Source organism: Lampris incognitus, chromosome 1, assembly GCF_029633865.1.
Source record: "Lampris incognitus isolate fLamInc1 chromosome 1, fLamInc1.hap2, whole genome shotgun sequence".
NCBI lineage: Eukaryota > Metazoa > Chordata > Actinopteri > Lampriformes > Lampridae > Lampris > Lampris incognitus.
Window position 1 is genome coordinate 99455921 of NC_079211.1, and position 13514 is coordinate 99469434.

The window sequence follows — 13514 nt, forward strand, 5'->3', positions numbered from 1 at the left end:
TAGGTGGATAGAAAGATAGATACATTACATATAGATAGATGGATGGATGGATGGATGGATGGACGGATGGAAGTGCAGATCGATAGACAGACAGATAGATAGACAGATAGATGGATGGATGTATAGGCTCAGATAGAAAGATAGATACATACATATAGATAGATGGATGGATGGTGGATGGATGGATGGATGGATGGAAGGGCAGATCGATAGACAGACAGATAGATGGACAGATGGATGGATGGATGTATAGGTAGATAGAAAGATAGATACATACATATAGATGGATGGATGATGGATGGATGGATGACGGATGGCTGATGGATGTATAGGTAGATAGAAAGATAGATACATATATATAGATAGATGGATGGATGGATGGATGGACGGATCGACGGACGGATGGATGGACAGATCAATAGACGGACAGACAGACAGATAGACAGACCAGATAGATAGAGATAGATAGATAGATGGATGGATGGATGGATGGATGGATGGATGGATGGATGGATGGATTGATGGACGGACGGACGGACAGAGCGATAGACGGACAGATAGACAGACAGACAGACAGATGGATGGATAGCTATCTAGCTAGCTAGCTAGCTAGACAGATAACTCAGGTATGCTTCTATCCTCTTTGACAGTCCTTGCTTTAGACTTCCACTCTGAAACTGATGTCTGGTGCAGGACGTGCTTTGTGAACATGTGATTTTATTTTAATTTAATAACAGCTCGTGCTTCATGAGATATACTGCAGCGAATCAATCAAAACTTGGCTATTGAACCCTGCAGTGCTGTTTTGGGAGTTTCTCTAACAGTGCAGGATTGATTCCCCAGCAAAGCGCTGAAACAATAACCAAAACATTCTCTTCAGCACATCGCCGTCCGTCTCCCCTTTCCTCCATTTCTTCTACTTATTTTCATTCTTTGCACCTGTACAAACTCCTTTTGCATTCAAGTGATATCCCTGAAGACCTATCTTCAGCATCCAGGCATACACACACGCACACGCACACGCACGTGCACACAACTCACACATAGATGAATGCTAGTTATGAATAAAAATGTAATGTAAAGAAATGGGGTTACTGATGTTATATACATAGCACCACATGTACAATTCAAGAACATCTTCAATGCCGTTGTAGACCTTCCTTGATGTGCTTGGAAACGGTTCTCATACGCTCACTACGCTACGCTGAGATTTGACTTTCGTCATGCGATAGCGCCTCATTTCCATCGCAATTCAGGTTTCAAAATCTCTCGTCTTTTTTTTTTTTTACCTCCCTATCCCTCCCCTGTCTGTCGCGCTTTCTTTCTGTCCGTCTGTTTTTAAACCGGCGGCACGGTGGCGCAGTGGCTGTCTCACAACAAGAAGGTCCTGGGTTCGAGCCCCAGGGGCAGTCCAACCTCGGTGGGTCGTCCCGGGTCATCCTCTGTGTGGCGTTTGCATGTTCTCTCTGTGTGGGTTCCTGCGGGGTCTCTGGTTTCCTCCACAGCCAAAGCCATGCAGGTCAGGTGAATCAGCCGTACTGAATTGTCCCTAGGTGCGAAGTGTGTGTGTGGGCCCTGTGGTGGCCTGGCGCCTGTCCAGGTGTCTCCTGCCGCCCAGTGACTACTGGGATAGGCCCTCAGCATCCCCCGCCACCCTGAGAGCAGGATAAGCGGTTTGGGTAATGACAGGACGGATGTTTTTAAGCCACCTGCCCATCTATCACGAGTTCGCCAAGATAACGTGCCACGATAACATCACGGTTTTATTCCTCTCTGATATCGCTGTAGAAAGCCTCGCCTCGTGCTGCTGGTCAGACGCCCGCGCTTGCAAAAGCAGCACAGCTGCGTGTGAGAACAATCACCAGACGCCGCTTACCTTCGCGACAGAAGGAGACGTAGACGGTTAAGGCGGCGTCGAAAAGGGCGGCGATAAAACGGATCCTTATCTGCTTGTCTTTGGGTTGCTATGCGTAATTGAGCAGCAGGCGCGGTTGGACGCCGATGAAAGCCACAATAGCAGGCCTTCTTTCTGGCCTCCTGGGAGGCGCTGGCCTCCCCTAACACATCTGTGGAGATGAAAGTGGAGGAAGGTGTGTGTGTCTGAGAGAGTGAGTGCTTGGAAAGAGAGCCAGACAGACATGAAGGGGAAGCGTGTGTGTGTGTGTGTGTGTGTGTGTGTGTGTGAGAGAGAGAGAGAGAGAGAGGAGAGAGAGAGGGGGGGTGGAGGGAGAGAGAGAGAGAGAGAGAGAGAGAGAGAGAAGAGAGAGAGAGAGAGAGAGAGAGAGAGAGCGCTTGTGTGTGTAGCAGGGGCCGGAGCCTTTGGTCTGCTTGTCGCCCACAGGGGTCGATGGAGCCTGTGGGACAAGAGAGGGAAATAAGTAGCAGGATTTATTGGAGGGGTTATTTAATGTGTGTTGGTGTGCGAGTCCCGGCGTGAGCCAGGGTGTTGTCTACATCGTTTATTTTCGCTAATGCTACCCAGTTGTCGAATGCGTGCAACGCTTTGCGTCTGCTCGAGTGCGCAGGCTTTTCTTTGTGGCCCGTGTGTGTGTAAGAATGCGGTGTGGAATGTGTGTGTGTGTCTGCGTGTGTGTTGGTCCGCACATATGTGGGCATTTCAGTGGGTGTGGGCGCCATGTGTGTGCCTCTTTCAGCAGCAGGTGAGCCTGTCCTGCTGCTCAGTTGTGCGTGTGTTCTGCACACTTGTGTGTGTCGAGTGCGTGGTCACTCGGCGCTTTGGCCCACACTTGCGTGCTCGCTGAGAGCAGTCAGGAGTCCGGACACATGGTATGGGTATGTGATCCGAGAACAACCGGAATGTCTGTCTTAGATTAGACCGGGCTGGACGGCCACCATCGATCCCGGGGACGGAGGAACGAGGGGGTCGATAACGCGGATAAAAAGCGGCCCGTACTGGGAGATCCGTCAGTGCGTGAACAGGGGGGGAGGCATCGATACACACGAATGTGCAACGGCCGAACGACAAACTGTTAAAGGCCAATAGCTCAAACGATTAGTGGAGCAGAGATCCACGAGGAAGGTCAGCCACTGGTCAGCTCGGCAAGAACTCCAGAGCTGAAAAGCTGGAGAAAGTGCTGGCACTGTGCAACATCAATAGCTGCTTTTCTAGTCGTGGGCCGGTCAAACGGCTTTGTTTGTTTGGGTCCGGCGTCTCACACGGCCCTTGCCGTCCCGCCTCGAGACCGACGAGCCTCAGTTCTCGCAGATGGCCGCTGTGAAAAGAGTCCAAAGCCCCGACACTGGTTCAGGCTGTTTTTTTTTGAACGGCTGCTCTGTGTATTAAACCCCTTTGGCTCGTGTTTCGGCCCTGGCAGCGAAATCACACAAACACTTTTAAACAGCAGGATGCATGCAAACATAACACTGATGAAATTGTAAATAGACAAAAGAGGCTTAATCCAGAGAGGGGAGCAGTCTAATCTTTGGCAGCGATGGTACCCGGCAACAGATGTACCGACTGAGACTTGGGTTTGGGGGCTTTTTTCAGCAACCTAGAATGAAACGCATTGATCCGGTGTAGTCAGATGCTCTGCTTCGCAAGGCCTGTTGCGGCCATTTGGTCAACACGCTGTTGACAAACATGGTCTGCGCTGATTGATGATGTCATACCCCTCCTGGAAGATGTGTGAAATATTATTAGCCCTCCTAGGCCCATGTGGAATAGACTGTGAATTCCAGTCCTGACCAGCGTAGACCCTTTAATAGTCTACGTCTTATTCCCCGGCTCAGCTCAAGTCAAGTGTATTACCCATGAAACAGTCCCCCCCCCCCCCCACCGTCAAGACATTATTATGCTGCAGCCTTTTCGCATGCAGACTGTGCACAAGTTGTGCAATTTTCAGCTAGATGTTGTGTTGATTCCTCTCATTTATTTTTCTTTCCAACATCTACATTCAACAGGTGGGATAAATCATACCGTATCAATTATTGAATCATTGAATTATCCCCTTGCTTACCATATTTTGTGGCAACACACGCAACTTGTAATGACCCCGTGCAAGCAGTTTTTATGCGCGACTGTGTAAACGTGAATAATTCTTAGGAATCGTAGCGTGAAGTCTCAAGAAGCCAGACTTGTTTATGTTGGGAGAAGATGAACGCTGAGGCGCGGCAATGAGCACCACCCTCCCACAAGTGTTTACAGCCGGTACGTAGCTGCTCTTTCTTGCGGTGCGACGCTCACTGTTGGCATAAACCGCACATTATCTGCGACACACTCAGAAGATGGATGTCGGAGCCACGCTTAATGAAGCTAAGACAAGATTTTTCGTTACAGAAGCTTAATATTTGTGTGTGTCTGTCGTCCGTGAGGTTTGCTGGGTGTTCAGCGTCACACTCAGATTCCGGGTAGAGGTATAAATTGTATATGACGCATCAAGAGATGGCTGCAGGTTGGGAACAGTCTGCACAGCATGGGGTGGAGGTCATCCTCGTGCATCGGGAAGTTATCATTCTGAACTCTTCTCTATGTGTGTGTGTTGCGTGTGTTGTGTACAATTTACAATATTATTTAGCAGACGCTTTATCCAAAGCGACGCACATCTGAGAGGTAGTTGGCTTTTATGGCATTAGAGTCGAAGCCATGGACTCTTACTGGAGACTTGCCCCAGCCGGGGTTTGAACCCAACAGAAGCCGGCGTTCTTACCTGCTCAGCTATCACAGCTGCTGTGTACGGTTGCAGCCATGCCATTACATATTCCTTATTATGAGTGCGTTGATTATGTCGTGCTTATTGGGGCTGTGTGTGTGTGTGTGTGTGTGTGTGTGTGTGTTTGTGGTGTGCATTGATGCGTATTTGCGCCTGTTCACTGGAGTGTAAGACTCTCCCTCGAGTTGCTCATTGGGTTTTGTTGGTGCTACCAGCATCGTGGCAGCCAGAGATAGACTTATCCCAACTATAAGCTCCGCTCTGAGGCTTTCCTGCTCGAGGAAATCAAGCGGGCCTCTGCCAGTCTCGGGGCATGACAACATACCCTGTGAGTGTGTGTGTGTGTTACTGTATAGCATGCCTGGCGGGCATGCCCCAGGTCTCCCCTCATGCAGGGCATAGTCGCCATTCCCTGCCCTCAGCAGGCCCTCACCATGGTAACACCAGCCACCCTCTGTTTACACCCCACTATAAGGCTTGGAAGCATGGGAACCAGGGAGAGAAGGAGAGAGAGGGGGAGAGGGAGAGAGAGAGAGTTAGGAGGTGGAAGTAAGAAACGAGGGATGGAGAAGAGTTGGCTGGTAGGCTATGTTAATACTCACACAAACAAACACCAAGAATGCATGTTAATACTCTCTCTCTCTCCTCTCATCTCTCTCTCTCTCTCTCTCTCTCTCTCTCTCTCTTCTCTCTCTCTCTCTCTCTCTCTCTCTCTCTCTCTCTCTCTCTCTCTCTCTCTCACACACACACACACACACAAACACACACACACACACACACACACACACATACACATTATATACTTCCTTAGTCGGGTCCTCTGGAGCCGTTGCGGCGCTGTGGCCACTGTTCTTCTCTGCCGGTCTCTTTGGCCTCGCAGTGGAGGCCACTAGAGTCTCCATTATTGTTGCTGCACACCAAATCCTGTTAAAACCCACTAATGACTGGGATTACACAGTTGTCTCCTTTCCCTCTCTCCATTCGGACCGACTACAACCAGCCACGTCTGTACTCTGCAAAAACCAACATTATGTTGACTCTGCAAAAACCAACATTATGTTGGCGTGTGTGCATGTGTGTGTGTGTGTGTGTGTGTGTGTGTGTGTGTGTGTGTGTGTGTGTGTGCGTGCGTGTCGGAGGGTGGGGGAGGGCAATTCAGATAATTAGAATTACCTGACTTGAAGGCTTGAATGACATCGTGTAAATTTCAGCTCCATGGAAAGTAAAGCTTTCCTATGAAATTCCCACTAATTGATTAATTAATCAATTAATTAATTGCTTCTCTGCAGAGATTTTGTTGACGCTTTCATCTGATGGCAATGAAACTGATAAAGTGCAAAGCGGCATGCAGCCATTACCTCACTTTGTTACCAGAGAGGAATATCTATGAGACGTTACACTATCTTCTATTCAGGAAGACACACACACACACACACACACACACACACACACACACACACACACACACACACACACACACACATATCACGACCATATAGAGAGACAGTAGCATAGCCCAGTGAGGATGTCGCCTTAAAAAAAAGAAGGACGTGCCTGAGTTTAGGGGACAGGACCCTCTTTTGTTGTATTTCATGCCGCCACATCACCGCGGGCCTCTTTCAGCACCCCCCCCCCCCGGCCCATTCAGAACCCCAACATCTCCCTTCACATCTCCATGGGGCCCGCTGGCTCCCCCGGGGCCCTCCCATCCACTTTGTGACGGGGATATGAACCAATGAAAGCTAAAACAATGCGCGGTTAGCCGCCCCCTGTGATCTAGTTATGACCGCGGTGGAATATGGGGGGAGCGGATCGAGGGATGTGTAGTCATTTATTTGTAAAGAGGGATGGAGTGGTGGCGATAGGTGTGGGGCGCATACTAATCGCGTCCCCCCCCCCCTCTTTTCTGCCCTCGGAGAGCAGCATGGTTTGACAAAGGCCCGCCAGATGGACCGGGCTGGCCCACGGTCACCCCAGAAGAAATGGGCTGTTATGAAAACCGCATTCTTCCGCACAAAGACCCTGTGTTCTCATGGGCGCGCATGGCTGCATGTCCTGATGGACGGAAACCCTCTTGCACTCTCTGTCATGCCGTCCCCCTCTTTCAGTCTCGCTCTCGCTCGCCCTCAGTAGCTCTGTTCTGCCCCCCCTCTCTCTCTCTCGCTCTCTCGCTCTGTCTCATCCTCTTACAGTGGCCCCGTATTTGTGTCTGAGGGGATATTTGCATACCTTCCGTCCAACTCACACATTTTTGCCCCTGGATTTTGGGAAACGCGATGTCCCCTCCGAATGATTCACGGCCCCAGTGTTCAAAATACCCTCAGTGGCTTTCAAAGCGCTGGATTCATAGGCCTCCAGAAGTTTCCAACTTCTTTTTTAATCTCCAGTCGCCGCCAGAAACCCTCTGCAGCGGTCCTCCATGACAATCGTTACGAGACTCAGTAACGATCCTCTGTGAGAAGCCTTTTGTGCGACGCTATTATCACGCGTCACGCTCAAAATCCTAATCATAAATCATGACATAATGAAATAATGGATTTGTGTGTGTGTGTGTGTGGGGGGGGATTGATTGAACCCGTTTCCTAATGGAATCGATTCCAAGAGGATGTGACTGTGGTCCCGTTGTGACGTTAGCCCAAGTGCGGCGTAAGGCTACGGTCACACGTGCGTGAAATGAGCATTGGCAAATATTCGCCACCCGCTCGCTTCCGTTCTACGTGAGCAAAGGGTCCCCGCTTTGCGTGGAGTTCTAGAACTTCGGGTGAACTTTGACCCGGCGAAGCCGCAGCCTCAAGCAATAGTGAAGAAGTGTGTGTGGGTTGACCTCACCCGGCGTCACGTCCTGCCCTGCCCACATTCAGCACGACAAGATGCGAATTTCACCTGCATTCGCTCACGTGTGAGCGTTGCCCAAGTCAAGGGGAACGACTTTTGTATGTGTGTGTGTTTGTGCGTGTGCATGAAAGAGTTCTGCTTGCACATGCATGTGTTTAGAGAGCCGGTGTTGACAAAGGCCTGCCAGGCCTCTGTACTCAGGACGTCTGAGGGACGTCTCACCACTTGGCTGTCTCTTATCTCTACTGGAACTCTGAGCAGAGCTCTGGACCCCTCAGGGCCCTGGAACACTTCGGCCCATGAGAGTCCTGTCAGCAGGATGAGTAAGAGACAAGCTGAAGGGACGGGGATGGAAAGATTATTTCTTAAAATAGAGTATTCCGTCATAGATTAAGCACAAACTGATTTTCATTAGCAGAAAGAATTTCAAAAACAAAAGCAGGGACATGTAGTGTTATATATATATGGGACTTGAAGCACATCTGTTGTTTTGAGCTGAACGATGCGGGTTCAGTCTCAAGTTTTTAACCGGAAATAGGCCCGGTACTGACGGCACATTTTCAACTGGATGGTCAACATATTATTTACATGATATCCTGATTTCACCCCCAGCATTGACATGTAAAATGCATGTTTTTGCTGAGCTGAAGTTATCATCATGTTTTTAGCTAAATGACGACCCAGAGAAGCAGGCTGACACATCAGAAGCCCTTCAGAACATTTTATGGAAAGATTGATTTGTTTGAGCACATTAAAGGTGATGGAGCACGTCTTACTTGGGCCCCTGTCGATGGAGTTTCTGTGGAATCCTACATCAGATGGAACCACATGGGCAATACCAAGTGATAGAAAAGGAGGGAGCGGCTAAGAGAGAGAAGTGGCGTAGGTGCAGAAAGATATTAATCACGCTAATTTTCTTACCAATGATGATTATAAGGTTATTTAAAAACAACACCAAATCAGTAACGCCTTACTACAGTGTATATGTTTAGACGAATTCACAAACATTTTTGGAGGGATTGCAACCCCCCACCACCACCACCTTTGAATCTATTTTTCTCTCCACACAAGCGTTTTCTCATTATTTCTGAAAAGTTTTTCCATCCACATTCAAACTCCAAAACAAAATGCCTTCAAAACAAAAGTCTCTTCTATTGAAAACGTGCGCACAACTGGAGCCGGCAGCTTTACGCCACTCGAGACCGGTGTTTTCAAATTTATCCACTTTTGAGAGCGTTTTCAAAGAGCTCCATTCTTTTGCTGGTCGAAAATTAGGGCTGCACGATATTGGGGGGGGGACCTCACATTTTGAAAAAATGCGATATATTGTAGCGAATTCGGGAGGCAACCACAGGAACTGCCGCGGCCGGGACGCGAACACGTATCGCCCGCACCGGAGGAGACATCGCTAACCGCTCGACTAAAGGCTCAAACCCGCCAAAGAGCCGTCTTGCAGTAATCGCACTTCTGACGCCAAGGTAGCGAATTCGGGGGGCAGCCCGGCAACCGCCACAGCCAGGACGCGAAAGCGTATCGCCCGCACCGCGGGAGACATCGCTAACCGCTCGACTAAAGGGTCAGACCCGTTAGTCAAGGACCCACGTGTCTACTTATCCATAGACGTTACACTACCCCCCCCCTCCTTCGGGAAACGCGTCCCCGCGATACAGCATATCAGCTCCCTCACGCCTCTGGGCGCACGCGCTTCCGATAACCTCACCGTCTCACCATCCCACTTCTGACACCAAAGCTGAGAGAGTACCCGGGAATGAGCTATGAATCTGACCGATACGATACAAGCAGACCTGTCAAAGAACCGTCTTGCAGAAATCCCACTTCTGACACCAATGTAGCAAATATGGGGGGGCAACCACAGGAACTGCCGCGGCCGGGACGCGAACCCGTATCGCCCGCACCGCGGGAGGCACCGCTCGACTAAAGGGCCAGTCCCGTCAGTTAAGGACCAACGTGTCTACTTATCCATGCACGTTACACTATATTGCGATATGAAAAAAAAAAATACGGGAATTTTCGCCAGGTGATTTGAATAGCTGTATCTGGAAAGAGTGAATCATTCTACTGCTGTGATACACATTTGAGGGTAGATTCGCCAGGGGCTGCTGCTCCTTTAAGGCAGACGTTCGGAGTGCTGACGTAGGCGCTGTTTAGAGTTTCCGGGGCGGAGCCATGTTTGCAGCAGCCTGGCGGTTGGTTAGCTGGTTGCCACGAGAGATCGTGCATAAAACAGACGCTGCTTTTCTTTTGCAGCCAAATCGTCCTTTCCGGTGTTTTTCCTCCTCTTCTTCGCTCATTTTCAGGTTGCGACGAGTGGGGCCTGCTTTGTTTTTGTTTTTTTTTACATTTTATTTTGATGAACCGATGTAGAAGGATTGTGATTGGTGGCTCGCTGTGCAGCAGGGCCTGCATGTCACTCACCAGCCACGAACTCCGTGTATCCAAGAGCCCTTAAATAGGAGTAAATGACGTTATACCAGACAGACTCGTCGCGCATCAGTCGTGGAAATGACAACCGTGTGAGTTTCCCTTTCGAATCAAGCAGCAAAACGTTGCATCGCCAGGTGCTTTTGTTAATTTGGTTTACTTCACATCGCGCATGCGCATGCGCACGTGGCGATGACGGTGCCGCAACGCTATATCATTGCAGCACTGTCGCAACGCCGGCTTAGCGTGGGTGGAGGTGGAGAAGGGTAGAAAGATGCGGTGTTGAAGGTAGCTGTGTCGGTGTGGACATCCGTACCCGGAGTGTGGGTTTACAGCCCACTTCACAAGGTGTGTCACATCTAAACGGGTTCCACTGCTTTCCCCGAGTAAAGCTGGTTGGCTTTAGTAATTTAAATGAGTAGTAATAGTGTTATTATTGTCTTTTCAAGGGTGTCTGTAACCTGTTGGCTCTCGTTCCTGATGTTGTTTATTTTTATCGTCAAAGTGTAGCAATTTTTTTTGGGGGGGTGGGATTTCCCCCCCTTTTCCCCCCAATTGTACTGGGCCAATTACCCCACTCTTCTGAGGTGTCCCGGTCGCTGCTCCACCACCTCTGCCGCTCCGGGGAGGGCTGCAGACTGGCGTCGCCAGCCGCTTCTTTTCACCTGACAGTGCAGAGTTTCACCAGGGGGACATAGTGCGTGGGAGGATCATGCTATCCCCCCCCGAACAGGCCCCCTGACTGACCAGAGGACGCACTAGTGCAGCGATCAGGACACATACCCACATCCGGATTCCCACCCACAGACACGGCCAATTGGGTCTGTAGGGGCGCCCGACCAGGCCGGAGGCAACACGGGGATCTGAACTGGTGATCCCCGTGTTGGTAGGCAACGGAATAGACCGCTACAACACCCGGATGCCCCTAAACTGTATTGCATTTTTTTTCCGTTTTCCCGTAATCAAGTTCGTTGTACACGTGTGACATGTATTTTGTCACTCTGGCAGCGAGGTAGAGACGGAAACGTTGAAGCTCAGAAGGGCTCATCTGGAAACCCAACTGACATCCATCAGCGATGCCATGGCTACCAGAGAGGCTCGAGGAAAACCATTCTTCTGTGCTTTTGACCTGATTTGCAGGACTTGATGTCAGGATGGACTACACAGTGACCGTCAGCACCTGGCATTTATCAGAGCAAGGGTGCATAAACCCAGAAGGAGCAAGGGATGAGTCTCAAACGTATTCCTTTTGTCCTTCCCTCTCCTCCTCATGTTAAATAAAGATAACGCATTAAACTGGAGAGTGGAAGCGAAGACAAGGAAAGGAAAGAAGGCGAGAGGTGGGGTGAAAGCGAAAGAGCAGAAAGGAAATGAAGAAGAAGGGCGGGGGGGGCAAGGAAAGGTGCCAGAAAGGAATAGGAAACGAGCTTTAACCTTACCGGAAATAAGCGGCCTCCCGCTGAGAAGGTAGCGCTGTTGTCTTAATTTCGGCTGCCCTGGAAGATGAATTGTTCAATTTATAACATACAGAAGACGGGGTCTTATCCATGCGAACGTGGAAGGGGCCCCCAGAAAAGTGATATAAGTGGATTGATTTCAAGATGTCTGTTCCTCCGAAGACTTAATTAGATTCAGTTAATGAGAGCGCGAGCGGGCCGGCTGGCTCAGCGCAGGTTGGGGAGCTTCGGCATAATTAAGCTGCGAGTCTGACGATGCCGCTGTTACACACTTTGATTAAAAACACATTCACCAGCTAATCTCCGACAAATTAAAGCAGTTACATCGTTTGGCACGGTCACCTTTGTCTCTCCCCCTCCCACTCACAACAAGGCGCAACCCCTCCCTCCCTTGCTCTCCTCCTGTCTCTCTCTCTCGCTTCTCTTTCTCTAACCGCCTCCCCCCTTCTGCACCTTCCACGCTTGCCCCCACCTCCTTGCTGTCTGCACCTTAATTCTTCATGGTAGGTAGGTGTAGCCGCATGCCTAGTCAGCCCGCCGGTCCGTCTGTCTCGGCGGTTTGTTAACCCTTTTGGGTTTTTATGTCTTCCATATGCCCCCTTCGCCAGGCCTAAATGGCTGTGCTGTGCAACACATGAGGCGACCTGTATATTTGCAGGCGGGCACACATGAGTCGCCTAGCACACATAAGTCTTCTTGTCTGAGCTTTAATGAGTGTTAGTATAGATTTCCTGTGGCTTGAACACAAGGCTTAATTGACCTGAACAGCTCTGAGTGACTTGGCACCTCCCGTCTCAACCTCCCCCTCCTTTCCTACCCCCCCCCCCACCCAAGACCTTTCTTGTGGACAAAGAGGCCTTTGTCCCCGGGCCTACGCCGTGGCACTCTAAACCTTTGTTGACTGTTTCTGTCTGACAGAGCAAATAGCTCTGGCCTCCTTTTGTTTATTGTTTTTCTTTTCTTTCTTTTTTTTTTCTCGAGTTTGAGCAAAGTTTGTACAGAGACCTATTTTTTTCCGAGGTTGTTTGCTGCCTGCGGGGCAGATGTATAGGCGAGACAGGAAGGGAGAAGAAACGGGTTGTTGTGTTTGTTGAATTTTTGACTGTCTGACTGTCTGACAGTTGTCTTCTTATCCGCCCCCCACCTCTCACTCCGTCCCTATGTCTCAATCTCTCCATGCATCTCTCTCTCCATGCATCTCTCTCTCTCTCTGTCTGTGCATCTCTCTCTCCATGCATCTCTCTCTCTCTCCATGCATCTCTATCTCCATGCATCTACTCTCTCTCTCCATGCATATCTCTCTCTCTCTGTGCATCTCTCTCTCATGCATCTCGCTCTCTCTCCGTGCACCTCTCTCTCCATTGCAGGGATCACATATACACAGTGGACACAGACACCGCCAACAGTGAGGAGATCTTTTTCAGTAAGGTGAGTGAGGCGACTGTTTCTCTGAGGGCGTGTTGGTCTCAGCACGCACGCACACGCACACACACACTCACACACACACACACACAGAGGTAGGTGAAAAAGGTAAGGCTGTCAATCAGGGTGTGTGTGTGTGTGTGTGAGTGGGTGTGTGAGCATGTTTCGGAGCTCACGTTTCCGAGTGCGTGCACACCACGCGTGTGTGTCCATGCGCCTCGGCATGCTGGCTCACCTGCTTACACTTGTTAAGTCCGACATGAACCGGCGGTCCACGCCAAGCCGACCCTGCCTAAGTACATTATCCAATCAGTCAGCTAGCAAACCACCTGCGTCATCCACGCTCATCACCGGGACAACGGAAGGATTGAGAAGGGTTTGAAAAGGGAGCGGAGAGGAGAACTCAGGGAGTAAAGCGGGGGGGGTGGCTAGGAGGCGAGAGGGAAGATTGGGGGGGGTGGGGATGAGGGGCAAAGGAATCGTAGAGGAAAAGGCGGAGACTGGACATGGATGGAGGTGAAGACAAACATCGGAGGAGGAGGAGGAGGAGGAAGAGTAGCGGGGGGGGCAGAGGGGGAAAGAGGAGGATGGAGGGAAGATAAAATCTCCCCTGTAGTCACATAGGTCCTTCAGCAATAACAACTCACTCTTAATTCAGCTCCGTCCGCTGCACCGGCGGCATCAGATG

At 50.2% G+C, this 13514-nt stretch overlaps 1 protein-coding gene across 1 annotated transcript in view; it reads left to right on the forward strand.

The window, feature by feature from the left end:
* Window positions 1-13514, forward strand: part of sema6a (sema domain, transmembrane domain (TM), and cytoplasmic domain, (semaphorin) 6A) — a 133336-nt gene that overhangs the window by 59336 nt on the left and 60486 nt on the right. The window contains exons 4-5 of the mRNA XM_056278492.1: window positions 7665-7828; window positions 12744-12832. Of these exons, the coding sequence (XP_056134467.1) occupies window positions 7665-7828; window positions 12744-12832 (253 nt within the window). The remainder of the gene's footprint in view (window positions 1-7664; window positions 7829-12743; window positions 12833-13514) is intronic.